This window comes from Fukomys damarensis, unplaced genomic scaffold (assembly GCF_012274545.1).
Source record: "Fukomys damarensis isolate Sample0158 unplaced genomic scaffold, DMR_v1.0_HiC HiC_scaffold_17, whole genome shotgun sequence".
Classification (NCBI taxonomy): Eukaryota; Metazoa; Chordata; class Mammalia; order Rodentia; family Bathyergidae; genus Fukomys; species Fukomys damarensis.
In genome coordinates, this window is record NW_022900929.1 from 8,112,396 (window position 1) to 8,131,701 (window position 19,306).

Below are 19,306 nucleotides of genomic sequence, written 5' to 3' on the forward strand. Positions count from 1 at the left end.
AAAAACAACAACAACAACAACAACAACAACAACAACAACAAAGAAAGAAAGAGAGAGAGAGAGAGAGAAAGAAAGAAAGAAAGAAAGAAAGAAAGAAAGAAAGAAAGAAAGAGAGAGAAAGAAAGAAAAAGAAAGAAAGAAAAAAGAAAATCCAGATGGATGCCTGAACCGGAACTGGAAACTGGAAACTGGCAGAACACTGAAAGAAAGAGAGAGAGAGAGAGAGAAAGAAAGAAAGAAAGAAAGAAAGAAAGAAAGAAAGAGAGAGAAAGAAAAAGAAAGAAAGAAAAAAGAAAATCCAGATGGATGCCTGAACCGCAACTGGAAACTGGAAACTGGCAGAACATAGAAGACAGAAGGACAGCGAATTTAGCCATCAGGAGGCAGGTGTGAACATAGCGGGAAGATTGTTACTGAGAGTCAGGAGGGGCACTGTGATGTTCTTGGTGGCTTGGAAGGTTGGTGGATGAGAAAAGAGCAAAAGGCCTAAACCAAAGGGTGTGAAGACTGAGTCAGAAGGAGTATAGGGTAGAAGTGGAAAGATAGGAAGTAGTCAGGGGAAACTTTCAAAGTTTGAGGTTGTCCGGTGTGAAGTGGTGGGTAATGGAGAAAACCAAGGCTTTTCTGGCTTCAGTTATGGAGTCTGAGGTGGAACTGAAAGGTCAGAGAGTTAGCGATGATCAACATGGATTTTGAATCCCTGGAAGAATATCCTGGTTATAGTTGAGCTTTTTCAACCTGACAAAAACCACATTGTTGAATACTACATTCACTAAGTATGATGTGATGGGTTTCTCTTTAAAAGACTGTTTAATTAATATAAACATTTAATTACTATCCAAGTACAAATTAGCACTTGAAGGATGACCTTGCACTGAAAGTAGAAAATAGTAACCTGTTACTGTACTTTGAAGAAAGAAAAAAAAACAAGGGAACTCCAAACCCAGTAATTATGAAACGTCACACTATATTGAAATGTATGGTTGAATCAAGTAAATAATAGTGATTCCCTGGTAATTACTCATATTCCTTGTGAAACTGCTAATTACTCCCTAATGATTTTCCCTGGAATATAAACTTCCACCAGAGACTCTTGCCACAGTCAATGAAGCCAGAAATGCGGCCTGTCTCTCACCAGGACTCCCTCTTCATTGTCATCAGACCAGCGTGGTACATCTGGAACCATTGAATGCAGGACCACAACAAACTGGTCTCACTGGTTCTTTGTCCCCCAAATGGGGACACAGCCACCATTCTCTAAAGTTTGCAAAATAAATAAGTTGTTTTTAGAGACAAGTACAGTGACTCTATTATATACACTCATCAGGAGATTGTGCAGGGTTTCGGATGTTGTAATCAGCCAACTCAAAGAGGAATTGTTAGCCAGATGTTGAAAAATATATGTAAATAGGCTCTGGAAGTACACATTATCGCTAAACCTTCCCAAAGAATGTTGACCTAGTCCCAAATCGTCTATTTAGACATTTTTTCAAATGGTCTTTTAAAGTAAACTATGAAGCCCTATTTTGCATTGCCTAGGTCAGTCCAATATAGTCAAGAGGCTGATCACTGCGGAAGCCATGTGACGCGTATACTTTTCTCTCTTCCTTGTATATATTTAAAACTTTTCTATAATAAAACATTTACTTATTTTATTTTTTGGTTTTTTTGGTTTTGTTTTGTTTTTTTGAGACAGGGTCTCACTATGTAGTTGGGACTGACCTGGAACTCACTATGTAACCCCAGGCTGGTCTCCAACTCACAGTGATCCTCCTGCCTCAGCCTCCTGAGTGCGGGGATTACAGGCATGCGCCACCACGCCTGGCTATAATAAAACATTTGAAAAGGTAGAGAAAATAGTTTCTTTTTGTGCTTGTATAGCCGGAAGCAATCTTTGAGAATTTTGCTCACCCTCATCCCTTTCCTCCAGAACAAATCAGGATGCATGGATACTAAGATTTGGATGGTATAGCGTCACTCATATTCCTCATATTCCTCAGGCTTCATAAAACTCTCCTGTGTGGAACTTCTGTGCTCACAGGTATTCTCCCAAAAAGTTGCTTTTCCAACATCCACCCTGGGTGAAAGAGGTCTTAACTATTCGTGAAGCAATCTTTTTTGGGTGCCCAGTGGGTACCAATATTTCAACGTTGTTTTATAGATGGCATGGCTACATGTGTGTGAGGGAAAAAGCACATGCAACAGAAAGCCTTTAATCACTCAACAAACAGCCACAAGCACCTACTATCTGCAAAGGTCATGGTGATACAGCATGTTGGGGACTTCTTCAAGGAAGTAAGACTGAGTGAGAAACAGTGAGGTAGCCCTTCTAACTGGGAAAGGAGTTTAAAAATGCAGGTTGTCAGATTCTGCCCACAGAGGGGTTCCCATCTGGGGTGGTCCAGGGTAGGTGAGAAGCGCTTGCTAAGTCCCCCTTTAAGGAGTCCAGCAGACTCCAAGTTGACTGCAGCGGGCACTGGCTTCAACTTGGAGTGTCGTTGGCAGGTATAAGGCAGGATGTGTTTGAAACTGCATCCTGACACCGGAAAGGAAAGAAAACAGGGTCAAGGCCCAGAGATGGGAGTCGGCAGAATTTGGGTGAGGGGTCAGGACTTAGAGCTGACAGGGCTTTAGTTCAAGGCCGGACTCCAGTAGTGGAACACAAAGGTGGAAAGGACCCTGAAAAGATCAGCTGTCTGTCTCGTCCCTCTTGTGTAGCAGGCACTGTGCAAAGCTCTTTACCCACACAAACACATTTTACCTTCATGCCCTTCATGCTGACAGACCTGCTGATGTGCTCAATGTCCGATAGCTTGTGTGTGGAAGCACTGGGATCTGGGCTTAACTCCATTCTCACTGTGAAGTCCTTTCTTCTTTATGGCCCTCCACAGTGCTCACAAAGCCTGGGGCAAAGGCCCAGCAGGCTCAGACCCCTGAAGCTTGATGGCTCTGCTCCCAGGAGGTGTAGGGAAGCTGGCTGTCTCCACATTCAGATTTCTGGGGATCAAATAAACTCCCAGTAGCTCCTGACGTCAGAGCTTCGTCATCTCCAGGGTTATAGTCCAGGCAACAGAAGGAAATGGGGGAGTTTGTCTTTGCACCCACAGCCTTTCCAATTTTACCTGTTTCTTTTCCTAGCCCTGAGGGGATCCTCCTAGTCTCAACTCCATCCATGTCGAGGAATGTGTATCTGATGACATTGTGCTTTGCAGGCCTACTGTTTTTGAACAATGATTGGGTATTTAGGGGAATGAGGCGATGACATCAGGAGCTGGGACTGGAAGGATTTGGAAGATGTGCTGAATTCCCTGAATTCACACTTGCAGACAGGCTGGAGCACATTCCAAAACGGATCCCACTGCAATCTGGAGGGAAATGATAAAGATTCCAGGAGATGGGGTGACCAAGAGTTCTGCTGCTTCAGAGAATCTCTTGATGCACTTTTCATACCGCTGTACATGTCCATTTGGACCAAGTCCTCTTTTTTCAGCAATAAGTATGTGTACATGTCTCACAAAAGTGGTCATCGGTGGTCGTAACCCATAAAAGACTCTTTCTTCTGATAGCTGAAATTATGGACCTGGACACTGCTTTATTAATATTTCAGACAGCAGTGCTACCCTACCCTTCAACAAAAGCAATAAACAAAAGTGGCTCTCCTAGCACTCCCCACCCCCTGCCACCATGTCCAAAGAGATAGCTCAAGACCAAAAGTGCTTACCAATACCACTTGCGAGTTCCACACTGTTCACAGATACTTTGGACTAGTGACTATGGCTACTAAATATATTTGCATGTACTTTTTTTTTTAAGACTGAGGTGGTGGTTTTCTTGCTAAAGGAATAAAATACAATCTATGGACAACATTCAAAGGCACTGTCAAGTTGGACAATGATTTTCTGTATCCCATATACACAATAGGAGAGTTTTTTTACAGGGTAGCAGATAAAGCAGACCAAAGACATGGTTTTGTTGTTGATTAACTGTGCAATTTGCAAATTACTTGACTCGGACCTTTTTGGGGTTTTTTTCCATGATGTCAAAATTATTAGTACTTGCCTTGAGAGGAGCTTGTGAGAATGGAGTATAATATACATGAAGGGACTCAAAAATATTTATTGAATAAATATGTAGCTGGTTCTGAATAAAGGTGGCTTTCATTTTTAGTCTAGAGTTTGTCATACTTCAGAGACTTTGCACCAGTCTACCCACATTCCTCAGAGAATCATTGAAGAATTGTTGGTTTCACTTTGAATTACCAAAACAGACACAAGTGTTGTACAAATTCAAATTGCATAAGTAGAAAGTGAAAGGTTCTATTCCAGAGCTCTTAACTTAGAGGTAACCAATCTTAGCAGTTTGACATATATCATTTCAGACCTTTTCCTAAGGATGTACAAATACATACTTTTTCAATGAGTTTGGACTATACGCAGTATCCTGTAACTTGACATTTTGCCTTAACATGTGAACTCTGCGCTTTCTTTCTTTCTGTACTGGGAATTGAACCCACAGCCTTCTTACTGAGCTATATACCCAACTACTTTTAAAAATTTTTTGAGACAAGATCTCACTAAGTTGCCCACACTGAGTTCAAACTTGTGATCCTCCTGCCTCAGCCTCCCAGAGTGATGTGATTATAGGTGAGCACTACTAACTACCCCTGGCTGGAACTTGAGGTTTTTATTTAACATTGTAAACATTTTATGGCCTTGTGTTCTATTTTCATAGTTGCACTCTAATTTATGATGCAAATTTCCTAATAATGGACAATTAGTTTACCAGTTTTTACTGTTTTGACCACAGCCACAGTGAGTATCGTTACATACATATCTCTCGGCAGACGTGCTTGTTAGTTTTTCTAGGCTAAATTTCAAGAGGAGATATTACCAGGTCAAAGAGTACATATACTACCTGAACTTTGTTAATTTGCAGGAATAATATTACAGTGTGAATTGTGCCCCTCAAAACTTTATATGGTGAAACCCTTAACCCCAGTGCCTCAGGATGGAGCTGTATTTTAAAACAGGGCCTTTATGGGCCTGCAATTTAGCTCAGTGCTGCCACAGCCTGCCTTGTACAAGCAGAAGGTCCTGAGTTCAATCCCTGGTACAAAAACAAAACAAAACAAAAAAAAAACAGGGCCTTTAAAAGAGTCATCAAGTTAAAATGATGTTTGTAGGGAGGGCTCTAATCCAATCTGATTGGTGTTCTAATAAAAAGAGGAGATTTGGGGGCACAAAGAGACAGCAAAGTTGTGTGTACACAGAGAGGTCATGTGGATGCATGTGAGAAGATGACCATCTACAAGCCAGGGAGAAGGCCTGGGGAGATACCACACTTACTGACATCTTACTCCTGGACCTCTGGCCTCTAGGACTGTGAGAAAGTAGATTTCTATGGTTTAAGTGGGTGATACTGAGTTTCGCCAGCCCTAGCAAACTAGTACAGCAATCACTGTCCCAGGCTTGTGGCCTTCCTGCTCTGAGCTAAAGCCCCCGTGGCATGAGCAAGCTGTTCTAGTCACTTGCTTTCTGTCCCTGCCATCTTTGTCCTTATTCTCTTTACTTGTTCCTATCCTCTTGATTATTGTGATCCTTGGAAAATGTCAAGTATCTTTGGAAGTTTATGAACAATTCACCACACGTTGGATTATAGGAAGGCGTTATGAAGGCATTTTCCCATTGAATCATCCCTCCCCTCTTTTCAATATATGAACTGTAAAAGAGAACAAAATCTTTCCCACAGAATTTCTCCCATATTTCTTCCTCCGACTGACAGAAATACAAAGCTCACCTTTGATAGATCATTCTCAGCTCCTAAATCTTTTGATTAACACAATTAAATCATCCTAGATTGACCTACTGTCTGGGTAAAGTTAATGCATCCTTTAAAACTGAATTTGACTCTGGCATGGCGGTGCACACGTGTAATATCCCCCCAGTGATATGGGGGAAGAGACGTAACTCCTAAACCTGCTAGATATCCAAAACGTGAGTTTGTGTTCTCTAAAATCGAACAATGAAGCTAGGCGTGGCGGCTCACACCTGTAATCCCAGCACTTTGGGAGGATGAGGCAGGAGGATCGCTGTGAGTTTGAGACCAGCCTGGGTTACATAGTGAGTTCCAGGTCAGTCTCAACTGCATAGTGAGACCCTGTCTCAAAAAACAAAACAAACAAAACAAAAAATCAAAGAATGAGTTCTAGGAACAACGGAGGTTAAGAGTAGGAAAAATTTATTGAGAGAAAGCTTCTAAGAGAGACAGAAGGGGGACCGGAAAGTGGGTTGCCCACTTATCCCACTTCTCCAAGATGTTTTATATAGCAAAGCCATGTGGGGAGGTGGGTACAAAGTGGAACAAAACTTTAAGACCCAATGGAAAATTACAAGGTGGGCATGAGGTGGGGCAAAAACATGACCAACCAATAAGATTACAAGTACAGTCATCCAGGTAATATTGATTAAGCGGGGGTCAAATGGGGGAGCAAGTCACATAGCAAGGGTACTAAGATTTTCAGTAAGGGTGGGGTCAAGGATATTTCCTGGAAAGGCTGGGCTAAGACCTTGGCCCTCCCCCCAGGTGATGGACACTTCTTTAGAATATCAATCACTGCCCTTTATCCTCTCCTTTTACAATTCTGGCCACAGCGAATGTGTCTTGATTGCCCTCCATGTTGGCTCCTTGCTGTGTTGGCTCCTTGAGGGTGGTCCTGTCTAACTGCCTATAAGATATCTAATTAACTTACCTACCTGCAATATCAGCACTGTGCAAGGCTGACCCAGGAGGATCATAAGTTTGAGCCCAGTTTGGGCTACTTAGACTCTGTCTCAAAATAAGAAATAAGGAAAAAGTGTTGGAGTTGTAGCTCAGGGTGAAGGTCCTGCGTTCAATCCTCAGTACAAAAAAAAGAAAGGAAGGGGCCAGGGATTTGGCTTAGTGGTTCCACCGCCTGCCTTGAAAGCGCAAGGGCCAGTGTTTGATCCCCAGTATGGGGGTGGGGTGGGGGAGACGGATGGACAGACGGAGAGGAGAAAAAGACCAAGTTAGAACACATTCACTCCCCCGGCTGTCCCTCCTCCCTCACCCTCATGAAATTTCAAGAGTTAGGAAGGAAACTTGAAATTACTTGAGGATCTACATTCTGCTTTGCAACCATCCTCAGTAACCTTTACATATTTGACATTCTTTTGATTTCCTGAAGAAGTGACTCACCCAGAATTACACAGCCACAGTAGCTGGAATAATTGTTCTCAAGGTCTGATTATTTTCCCCCACTTCAGCAATTCATTTTACCCATAAAGTGAAAGACTGGTTTGCCAGAGATTATTCCACACTGGTGAAAAAGGAGAGAAAAATGGAGAGTACCTGCCAGTGATCAAAAAGAGGGTTTACTTAAGTGATATTTTCCTTGTCTTACCATTTTCAGAGTTCAGTTTGGTTGCTTAAGCACCATGAATCTGGGAAGGCTTGTGTTTACTTTTCAGTAACAGTTTAGTATATCTTGAGAGGCTGAGTCAGGCCTGCCTCTTATCTAGAACTGATTAGGGGAGAGCAGGGCTAGAAGCCTCTGGGTTAAAAGAAAGAGAAGTAAGGATAGATATGATCTTTTGGCCCAGGCTTGCTAATGACAGAGTCATGGAGTCTTTCATTTGACTGTTATGGAAACGGGCAAAAAAAAAAGCCCAGGGAAGTCTCGGCCATCTGAAATCTGGAGAAGATTATTTAGGAAAAAAAATTTTTTTGTTTTTTCCTCTTTTTTTTTTCTTCAATGTGCCTGCGTATGTGTACAGTGGAAGGTGCAGACAAATAAAGGAGAAAATATGATGATAACATAATAATCTCTGTCTGTAATATTCAAGTTCTTCCTCAAACCACCCCCCACACCCCCTGGTGTTTTCTCTATTCAGTTTCCTAAGTCACACAGGAGTCTCTAAAATATATGTGACTTTTCCCAATACATATGAGTGCCTACAACGTGCAAGGCATTGTACCAGGCTCTGCACCAGACAGCTAAGATTTAGCCTGCGGTCCCATAGTGAAGGTAATTCATGGTCAGGTTTGTTTACAGATTTTTCAGAAGCAGCAAGATTTTACTGATTGATCGATCGATTGATTGGTTTTTTGAGACAGGGTATCACTTTATAGTTCCGGCTGGCCCTGAACTCATTATGTAGCTCAGGCTGGCCTCAAACTCTTGGCAATCCTCCTGCCTCTGCCTCCCGAGTGCTGGGATTACAGGTGTGAGCCCTCACGCCTGGCAACAGCAAGATTTTAAAAGAGAAAACATTAGTCATCTAATGTTCACTGACAGCATATAAATGTCACTGATGGCTAGCTTAAACTAAAAACTGTGAAAAAATGAACAAGTACATGAGCACTTTTATCAGAAACAAGGACTTCATAAGTTAGCTCACTTGTGTGTCACAAATCACAAACGAGAAAGGGAGTTACCCTCATGTCATATGTGAACCACAAAACTACATGGTAATGTTATTTCATCTGCAATATGGCTGGGCTGCTTCATTTAAATTCAAATTCTAACATTTAGCGCTTCAATGGTGGGCTGTACACAGAACCTGAACAACATATCTGAGGAAGCCCGGAATTTGGTAGGTAGCTGGTTTAGTTATAAAATCTCTAACTCTAAGATAATAAATTCCCTTGTTTTATTTTTTGAGACAGGGTTTCGCTATGCAGTTCAGGCTGGCCTTGAACTCACTACATACCTGGACTCTGGCCTCAAACTTGCGGCAATCTTTCTTCCTCAGCCTTCTGAGTGCTGGAGTGCACCCCCCACGTCCCCAGCTAGATATCTGATTCTGAGAGGACACAAAAGTAGTCTTTTGGAATAAGAATTTGAGTTGGAAATATTTACAACTTAACACTAGTTTCTAATGTTGTATTATGCCATTTTGGATGATAAAGATGGGCATTATTTTGGTTTCATAAAATCTGTTATAGGTTTGACTGGCAAGATGTTATTATTGACTGCCAAATTTCTGGAAGCAAAGAAAGGAACAAAAAAGAGTATCAAGCAAAAAAACATAAAGAAGTCACAATCATGATTCCTTCCATGGGATGGATCATGTCATGGGTAACAAACACCATCATTTTGCTCCTTTATCTTTTTATCAGATACTTAAGTACCTCCCTAATATAGGATCCAGTCAGTATCAAATGATTAGAAGTAAAAAAATCCCTGAGTTTTGGGGAGCCTCACAAAGGAGAGCATGGCATAGTGTTTAACTACTACTAAGCCTTTGTCCTCTGCCGCTCAGTATCCATGTTACTCCAACAAAACTGCTACTCTTCATGCAAGCTGATTAGTGAGGCACTGGTATTTGCTTCCTCCCTGAATTTCCTGTTTTCCTGGATGTGAGATCTCTGAAGTGCATCTTTAGAAAATATTCACTCATCAAAGTCTGCTAGAAAAGGACAATTTGCAGAGGGCTGGTTCCTACTGCTTGCTAAAATGATAAGCCATGTTCCAACCTATTTCATCTACATAGACTGAAGTTCAGTTCCATTCCCTTCACTTTCAGGCACCTCTTACATAGCAGGAGGTATTCAGCCACTGCCAAAGTCAATATATTAAGTGGAGTTGTTGAAGGCAGCTGGTTTCCCATACAACCATATGTCCCCATTTCCTATTGTAGCCAGTTTCTGATTCAGTGGTAGGAAATGCCAAGAGCGTTGGCAGCAATGGTCTTTTCCACTTATAATAGAATTTCTTTGATGTACTTTCCATTTTTCTCAGGGTGTTTCTGTTGTGTAATCAGATCAGGCTGGCTCTACATCAAGGTACTCATTGGGATGAGAACTCCGAGGTAAGTGCTTTCCTCTTTTCCCTGGGTCCCAGGGGCAGCTGTTCTATCTGTCTATTTCCAGGGCCATGAAGTCCTGAGGGAAGTGTGGCTCCCATCGGCAAGAGAACTAAGCCTTCAACAGAGTCCTGGAACTTGAAAATTCCTAGAGAATTCCAGTGATAGGTTGAGATAAACCTGGCCTACTGGGGCTGTCTGAATTCAAGCATCGTATTTCTGTGCTTTCCTCCCCCATTTCCTTCTTGGCTGGTGGGAAAAAGTCTCCCCTCCTGCAGAAAAGAATTTAAGAATGGGAGCTATTCTGGTTATTTCCTCCCCTCCTCCTCCTCCTCCTCCCTCCTCTGTCTCTGGGCTTCAACTTATTACTGTGTATTTTGGCCTTTCTTCCTCCTCTGTCAAGTTTGATGTTTACAAAGATCAAGTATGAAGCTGTTATGGCTTGTTTAGATGTCCCCCCAAAACTTCATGTGGTCATAGGTGAAGCTTTTTCAGAGGTGGCTGGATCTAGTGCATGTGACACTGGAATTGATTCATGATGCAATGCTAGGCTCAAGGGCACTAGGATTAAGGCTGTTGAGTGCTACCTGCCCTAAGTAGTCTGGATAAGATAAAAAGGGCAGAAAGACACTGTTAAGGGCCCTTATTGGTTTTGTTATTTTGTGGGAGCCATGAACTGTTCTCCTCTGCAGTGTTGCTCTGCCAAGCCACCCTGCCTTGGAGCCAACCGATTACAGACTGAGACCTCTACAGACCATGAGCTAAATAAATCTTTCCCCCTTTAACTTTGGGCATTGGGTATTTTGTCTCAGCAAAAAGAGAAAAGTAACTAAGACAGAAATTTTATTTTTTTTCTAACTTTTTCACTAATTATATAACCTTGCAAGTGTCACTTTGTAGAACCTTCCACATTCTTTTGTTTTCTTCTTCTATTAAGTTTATTGGTACATTTTAGGTATACAATACAGTTACATTCATCATTGGGGATTTGTACCTTTACATGATGTATCTTGGTTCTTATTTTTTTACCATTCCCCTGCCCTCCCTTCAACCCCTCTACCCTTCCCTATTTACAAAGACTTTGTTTCCATTCTTTCCTTTTCTCACATTTTTTCTTTTCTCTTCTTTCCTTTCCCCTACCGCTCCTAATTGCCCTACCCAGTTAGACCTTTTCTTCCTATTTCACATTACCAATTATTCATTTTCATCTTTACACTTTCAGTTTCTCCCACCAGAGAAACTAGTCAGTATTTATATATGTGTGTCCTATTTATTTCACTTAAGAGTATGGCATCCATTTAGCTATAAATGTTTCTAGTTTCTCATTCTTTATGGATAATACTCATTTTATTAAAAAAACAAAAACAAGCTGGGCATGGTAGCACACACCTGTAATCCCAGCCGGCACTCTGTAATCCCAGCCAGCACTCAGGAGGCTGAGGCAGGAGGATTGTTGTGAGTTTGAGACCAGCCTGGGTTACATAATGAGTTCCAGGTCAGTCTCAACTACATAGTGAGACCGTCTCAAAAAAAAATAAATGGGGCCGGGGATTTAGCTCAGCGGTTCCGTGGCCTGCCTTGCAAGTGCAAGGACCCAAGTTCAATCCCCAGTACCAAAAAAAACCAAACAAACAAAAAACAAAAACAACAACAAAAAACCCAAAATAAATGTTAATTAATTAAAATAAAAATTAAAAAATTAAAAAACAAACAACAAAAAAATCTTTTTCCAGTTCCAGTTGATGGGTACTTGGGCTGTTTCCAAGTTTTAGCTATTACACACTGTGCTGCTATAAACATGGGTGAGCATATATTGCTGTAGTATAATTCTTTTAATTCTTTTGGAAAGGCACCCAGCAGAGGAATCTCTGGGTCAAATGGGACCTCTAATCCTAGTTTTTTGAGGTTATCTCCATATTGATTTCCACAGTGGTTGCACCAGTCTGCACTCCCAACAATGGAGAAGGGTTCCTTTCTCCCCACAACCACATTAACATTTGTTATTGGTTGATTTCTTATTAGCAGCCATTCTTTCTGGGGTGATGTGGACTCTCAGTGTTTTCATCTGCATCTCTCCCAAATAACCAATGATGCTGAACAGTTTTTCTATTTGCTGCTTTTACTTTGAGAAATGTCTGTTCCTTTCCGATGCCCATTTTTGAATTGGGTCTTTATATCTGGAGGGGGTCTGATTTTTTAAAAAGTTCTTTATATAGTCTAGATAGTAGTCCTTTGAGGAACAGCTGATAAAATTTTTTTCCCACACTGTAGGTTGTCTCTTAGCTCTGTTGGTGGTTTCTCTTGCAGTGCAGAAGCTTTTCAATAAGATGAGATCCCAGTTGTTGATTCTGTTTTAGTTCCCATGCTACTGAGATTTTGTTCATAGTCTTTTCCTATGCCAATGTCTTCAAGAGTTCTGCCTAACTTATCTTCCAGCAAATAAAATTTCTGCTTTAATATTTAGATCTTTAATCCACTTTGATTTTAATTTAGTTCAAGGAGAAAATATGGGTCTAGTTTTAATCTCTGGCAGGTTGAAATCCAGTTTTTCCAACACCATCTATTAAAGAGACTATCTTACCTCCAGTGAGAATGGTTGGCTCCTGTGTCAAAGATGAGGTGGCTGAGTGTGTCTGGAGTTGTTTCTGCATCTTCTAATCTAGTCCACTGATCCTCAGGTCAGTTTCTTTGCCAGTATCATGCTCTTTCTTTCTTTCTTTTTATCACAGTGGCTTTGTAATATAGTTTCAAGTTAGGGATTATGATACCCCTTGTCATGTCTCTGTTGCCTAGAATTGCTTTTGCCATTCTGGGTCTCTTCTAGTTCCAAATGCATTTTTGGATTGTTTTCTCTAGTTCTGTGAAATATAATGTTGGGATTTCAATCAAGATTGTGTTGAAATCTATACAGCAGTTTTGGAAGTATGGCCATTTTCACTACATTAAGAACCTTTCAGATTCTTAACCTATGAAAGGGCATGCCAACACTACCATTCCATTCATGTGAAGAACATTAACATTGTTAATTATCTTAGATTCTTTGATCTGAACAGACCTTTTCCTTAATAAGTATGTATGCTGTTTAATCGTGAATTTAACATTAGAATGCACTACTAATTTTCAAATACTTAAACGTTAAGAGATGTACATGGTAGAATATTTTTCTTATGTAATCTCTTTGTCTTTTACCAGTGATGTGGATATAACCCAGGGCCTCATGTGTGCTAAGCACATACTCTACTGTTGGGGTGCACCCCCAGCCCATGTTTAATATCTTGAATTATGAGTTTTCATATTTTAAAATTTTTAATTAAAAATTAATCCACATGAAACTATTTTTGGCTGTTGTGACCAAATTATACAATTTTAATATTCACAAGAAAAAGGTGTTAGTTATTTAATGGCTCCTGTTCCATATCACTTCTCATAGTCCTGTCATAGACCTCTTCCATAGTCTTTAAAAGGCAGACTACAAACCACTCAAAGGCCCTTTAGATATTTGGATATTACTGTTAACAGGAAATACTGCAGATTGCCTATCCCACATTATAAAATACACATACACATCTGAAGTCTCCCCCACCTCCCCGAATCTGACCATGTCTATTAATCTCAGGCAATGTAGAAAATGGGACAGACCTGTGCCATGAGTGGTGCCACCTCACTTGTGCTGTCACGTTTTGAGTTGGACTTCATGGAGAACCAGCACATAGACCTTACCACCGTTCACAGGTTCTTCCGTGAAAGGTGACAGTACCTGAAAACTACAGCAAAAATCTCACCATCTCAACAGACTCAATGTCTAGCAAATGAAAGACAGAATTCAGGACCACAGGGGAACAAAACTCTTCCTGTAAAGTCTTGCTGTCTATTAGAAAACCACAAGTTCTCTAAACCGTGTCTCAGGCCCTTACAAACATTTAGAACCTAGGAAAGTTGTTTTTCTGAACCGTGGTTTCTTCATCTAAAAAATGAGAGCAATACCTATTTACAAACTTTGTTATGGATTAAAAAGACCAATGTGGACTAGGTATTGCTGTAAAAATTCCCATTTTCAAGTCAACTATAGATTATGATAGGTAGTTCTGGTTCTCCTTCCCAAGCTGTACTCTGGCCCATCCCATCATAGATAATTACAAAAACAAGAAGAACCAGAGAATTAAGGCTAATTGGCCTCCTCTGTGAGCACAAGGAAGAAAGGCTGCAGTCAAGGGTGATTACATATTAGGGAAAAATTAAGACAGCTGAGGTTAAGTTTTTTTAACAAGAGGATGTACCAATGGATACTGGAAACCAGATGAATCTTGTGTTACTTTGATTGTTTGTGCCCATATTTGGGTGAATAAAAGTGAGGTGAGCCAAATTCTCAGGGCTCCTCTGCTGATTAGAGGTAGGAACTCCCTGGCTGCCAGCAAGTTAAGCTAACCCAGTCTCTTTGTTATTCATCCTCATCCCTGGTCAGGAGGGAGCAAGTATGGAGTCTAGGCCCTGGATGAGGCAGGCATGATGGGTCAGCTACAGATGGCACCCCACTGAGGGCCTCTAACCTGCTCACCTACAGTACTCCACAATTTATAAGGGAACACTAGTGAATACTTCACTGATGCATGCACAGATACTAAGCTTGAGTTTAGATTTATAATTGATTCAGATACAAAATCCGGGGACCTGGGGAGAAACGTTTGAATTAGCATTAGTGGTTGGTCCCAATAGCGCTCATCTCTAATCCCTAGATACTTGGGAGGCATAGGGAGGAGGACTTTAAGTATGAGACCAGCCACGCCTACCAAGCAAGACCCTGCCAGTAAACAGGCTGGGGAGGTAGCTCAGTGGTATACTGTACTTATTTAACGTGTGAGTCTCTGTTTTCACTACCCCTCCCCACAAAAAGAAAAATAAACTGGCTGGAAGTGTAAATGAGACCCTCGTTTCAAACCCAGAACCAATAAAATAATAAATGCTAGTACATGAATTTGGAAACTTGGTTTCTGAGAGCACCAGAGGTTTTTTAAAGTTGTTTTTTTTTTTTTTGGTACCAGGGATCAAATTCAGGTCCTTGCGCTTGTGAGGCAGGCAGCAGAACCACCGAGCTAAATTCCTGGCTAAAGTTTTTAATGTGAAAAACATCTATTGATATTTAATGTAGAAATTAAAACTGAGCTTTAAAATGTTTACTGATTAAAACATAATTCATTAAACTATAATGTTAGCATAAAGAACATATTTTATGAAAGAACTGTACTTTCCAAGACAAAAAAAATTAGTTTAAAAGTGCTATTGTTTGACATTTTTGCAATTCCCTTTAATGTCTGACTAAATTTACAACAGCTAGAGTGTTGTGTTTTTTTGTTTTTTTTTTTGATACCAGGGATTGAACTTGGGCCCTTGTGCTTGTGAGGCAGGCGTGGGAACCACTGAGCTAAATCCCCAGCCCTAGAGTGTTTTGTTTTTGCATTCAATGTGCTGCAATATAAGCTCTTAAAGAAGCCAGTATATCTAAGAGAATGGGAATACAAACGGTGAAAAAAAGTCTGGTGTTCCATTTAAAATTGACCTCAAACTATCATTAATAATGGATTAAATTATGGAGCCCCATATATCTCAGAGATTCCTCCACAGGGTTTCCCAATTCCACACTTTTAGCCTCTGTGCTAGTGCCCTTTACCCAGTTACCACTCAAGAAATAGGTGGTGAGGAAGGACAGCTGGGGCTACACAGGTGACTAAGAGAAGAGTCCCTTGCCCATGAGGAGTTTAAACTCCCTGGGAAGAGAGATGGGTACAATAATTATAAAACTGTACAATTACTTCCCACAACCAGAATAAACACAAGATGCTATGGGAGGTTAGAGGGTACCAAGCCCAATCCCAGGAGGTCAAAGAAGGCTCTTAGAGAAAATGATGGTTAAAAGAAGCCAGGTGTGCATGGCGAGGAGAAATGCAGCGTCCCAAATGGAAGGTGCAGTAGTGAGATTACAGGCATGTGCCACCACGCCCAGCGGGAGTAGAAATTTAACACTTAGAAGTCACTAGGATGTATATGCTCGCTGAAGCCAAAGAGACCAAAAGGGAGAGTATAAAAAGTGAGATAGGAACAGTTCGGCCAGGACATAACTGGGAGGTACACGGATATCTAAGTGACAGAAAGTAAAGAAGCCAGAAATCTAGAAGGAAAACTAGGAAAATGTAGTTTCACAAATCAAATTGGGAGATGTGAATTAAGGATACCATGGTTATTAGTATCACATGCTTTGGAGAGATCAAGTAAAATAAGAAAACGGGCAGGGTGTGATGGTGCACACCTGTAGTCCCAGTGCTTTGGGAAGCTGAGGCAGGAGGATCCTGAGTTTGAGCCCAGCCTGGACAATTTAGTGAGACTTTGTCTCAAAACTTTAAAAAAGAAAAGAAAAAAAAAAGGTCTACTCAATTAAAAAAAAAAAAAGAGGTTGCTAGTGTTTTTGATGAGAACTTAGTGAAGTGGTGGGAGCACAATTCTAAAGCTTGTGGAATAATTCAGAGTGAAGTTCCGGGGTGCAGGGAGAGACAGAATCCAAATAAACAGACAAATGGGAGTCAGACAATGGCAGGGAGTAGGACAGAGGAAAGGACATCTAAGCCATTGTACCAGGTAAGGTGTGAATAAACCTAGTAGGCTTGTGAGTGTGGCAGCAGGGTATTGTTAAATTCCTTTTTGATGGTTTATTTATTTATTTTGATGAAAGTAAGTGAGGGAGGTGGTTTGAAGCAATGGAGAAAATCTGAAGAGTCTGCTATGGAAAATGGGAAAGAAGACTAACCACAGGAAAAAAGACTGCTTGGTAAAGTTGAAGATCCCTTGATTTTGGACACTAAAAATGTTATGGAAATAATCTGCATGATCTGTCCAGAATTTCAGATTAATTTTCTTTTTTGAAACCTGTTTCTAAATTACAAAGTTAAGGTCTAGGCCATATTTTATTAACAAATGCAATACTGTAGTAGTGCAACAGATCATAAAACCAATACAATTCTCTCACTCTTTCTACTCCCCCACATATAATTTACAACGCACTTTACATAAACATTGGCTATCAAACTTCCACAGGATATCATCTCATTTCTTGTAATTCTCCATGTAATTTTCTTTGCAAAGTGTAAAGTTATTATTGTGTGGTGGTGGAATTTGTATGACAGCATGAACAAGAAGCCTCAGGCAAGGTACTTAATATTTATATTAAGAATTTATTCATTTCAGACCCCAAAAGGACACACTCACTCTCATAATTAAGAGATCTTCCTCAAAGAAATATATCAATAAATACGGAAGGCAAAGATCTTCTTTCATGCAAAGTAGATTTTATCAATCATAGTATTTCACTTAAATTTATATTCTAACTTGATCTGTAAGTTATACTCAGCATTTATGATGTACCGGCCACATGTCTAAAGTCTACTGAACTCTCACAGAAACCACAGTATGTAGATATTATACCCATTTATCAATGAGGAAACTGGGTCAGAGACGGTTAAGTAACTTGTCCTCTGTCACCTGACTAATAAATGGGGAGGTAGGATTTGAACCCAGAGGCCATACATTCACCCCCCTACATCATCTCTCCTTTTTTTCCCCCTCAAAATTTGTTGTATTGTTATACACAATAAATACATTCATTGGGGGAACTGGTACATGAACATATTGCATCTTGATCCTTTTTACTTCCTCTTCCTCTTCCCTCCTTCCCATCCTTTCAAAGATCCAGCTTTGATTCATAGACATTGCCTTTTTCAAAAAGGCAACGTAATGAATTTCCCAAAGTAAGAGACTCATCTGAAGTTTTAGAAATTTAACACAATGTTTGGTTGGGCAGGTAAGTTTGAAGACTGGGAGAAATTCAGTAAGAATGCAGACTTATGAAATAGCATAGCCACAAAATAAGTTGTTCCCCTTATATAAAATTTTCCCTTAAAAAATTACTTGGGAATATCTCAAGTGCACAGAAAAGTACAGAATAATTAAAGTGGAAGTCATGTATCCTCCACCTACAGAAGCTTTCACGAATCTCAAAGTTTTGTTTGCCACTTTCTATACATTACTTTTGGTAGAAAATAAAGCATCATAAATACAATTGAACCCTTCCTGTTACATTACTTGCTCTTCCTCTGTGGAAGTAATTTTATTACTCTGAATTAGCTACGTGTCTTTTCTTTATGTAACTTTTAGTTTTTTGTTGTTGTTACTGGGGATCAAACTCGGCCCTTGTGCTTGTGAGGCAGGCGGCAGAACCACTGAGCCAAATCCCTAGCCCATTAACGGTTTGATCTTAAGACATTTTAAAATTATAGTTTATGGAAGGTCATATACATCATTGTGCAACTTGCACCTCCACTCTGGTAGCTTTCATTCATAGATTTTCAGTCAATTTTTCTAACAGTGTAACTTACCCATTCTCTTATTAGTGGACATTTACTATTTCACTAATATGAACTGTGATGACAAGAACGTTCTTGTGCATTTTATTGCTAACTTTTTAGATGTACATAAAAATTCCTTAGCACGCATTATAATAGGAGAGGTTCATACACGACTATGATCTTGCCAACAAGGACAGCCATCAGGCTCCCGAAGGGCACGTAGGGCAATGCTGGTCTGCACGTCGCGGAGGCCTGGGGGTTGCAGGGATAGCGAGCTGCCGCCCCAGGGACTCCCTCGGCCCTGCTAGCCTCGCGGGAGTCCATCATTTCGAGGGAATCAGGCGACAGCCGGGAGAGGAACCAGGGGCTCCCGCCACCCACCAAACAGTGACAGCCAGGGGAAGCGTGGGGCATCCCAGACCCAATTTTACTTTATAACCACAAGTCGAAGAAGTCGGGACGGATGGGGGTACAGACACCTGCTTCGAAGTGTGTCGTCACTTTCACTCACAATGACAGAATCAGTCGCTAGGAATTGAGGGCAGTACGTGGCCCTACTCTTGGAGCAGCTTCCCAGCCAGGATTCTTCTGCAGCGCCTTTTTGCTTTACGCCAATTCCGTAGGGAGAGCTGTGGCCAGCAGGGCGGGTCCCCAGCTCCAAACCTGACGTTGTCGCGCGGGCGGCCCGACGGCGGCCATCTTTACTGTGGGAGGCCCAGGTGGCGGCCATCTTTAATGCAGGCAAGGCCGCACCCTCCACCCCTCTGAGCACTCCCTCTGGGCGCCGCTGAGCTTCACCCACAAACCTAATATGCTTTGACCCTAGAGGCATCACTGAAGTAGACTACAAAGAGGCTGGACTGTCCACGACCCCAGACGTGCCAAATGCAGCCAAATTAAACATGGCGGCGAATCTCGAGCAGCAAAACGGCGACGACGCCGTTTAAGTCATGCCTGAGATGGAGCGACGCGGCGCGGCCAGGAGGGGCAAATCTCGCGATATCGCGACCGCCGTGCTCCCTCCGGAAGCCCCGTCGGAGTCTGGTGAGAGCCAGCGCAGGCGTCGTCCTGCCGTCGCGTGCGTAAGCAGGG

General features: G+C 41.3%; 1 protein-coding gene across 3 annotated transcripts in view; it reads left to right on the plus strand.

Annotated features, from left to right (window-relative positions):
• The first annotated feature begins 19,149 nt into the window (after positions 1-19,149).
• Positions 19,150-19,306, plus strand: part of Septin7 (septin 7) — a 90,451-nt gene continuing 90,294 nt past the window's right edge. For all 3 annotated transcript variants that reach the window (XM_019210011.2, XM_019210010.2, XM_010640498.3), the window contains exon 1: positions 19,150-19,258. In XM_019210011.2, the coding sequence (XP_019065556.1) occupies positions 19,165-19,258 (94 nt within the window). In that variant the 5' untranslated portion in view covers positions 19,150-19,164. The remainder of the gene's footprint in view (positions 19,259-19,306) is intronic.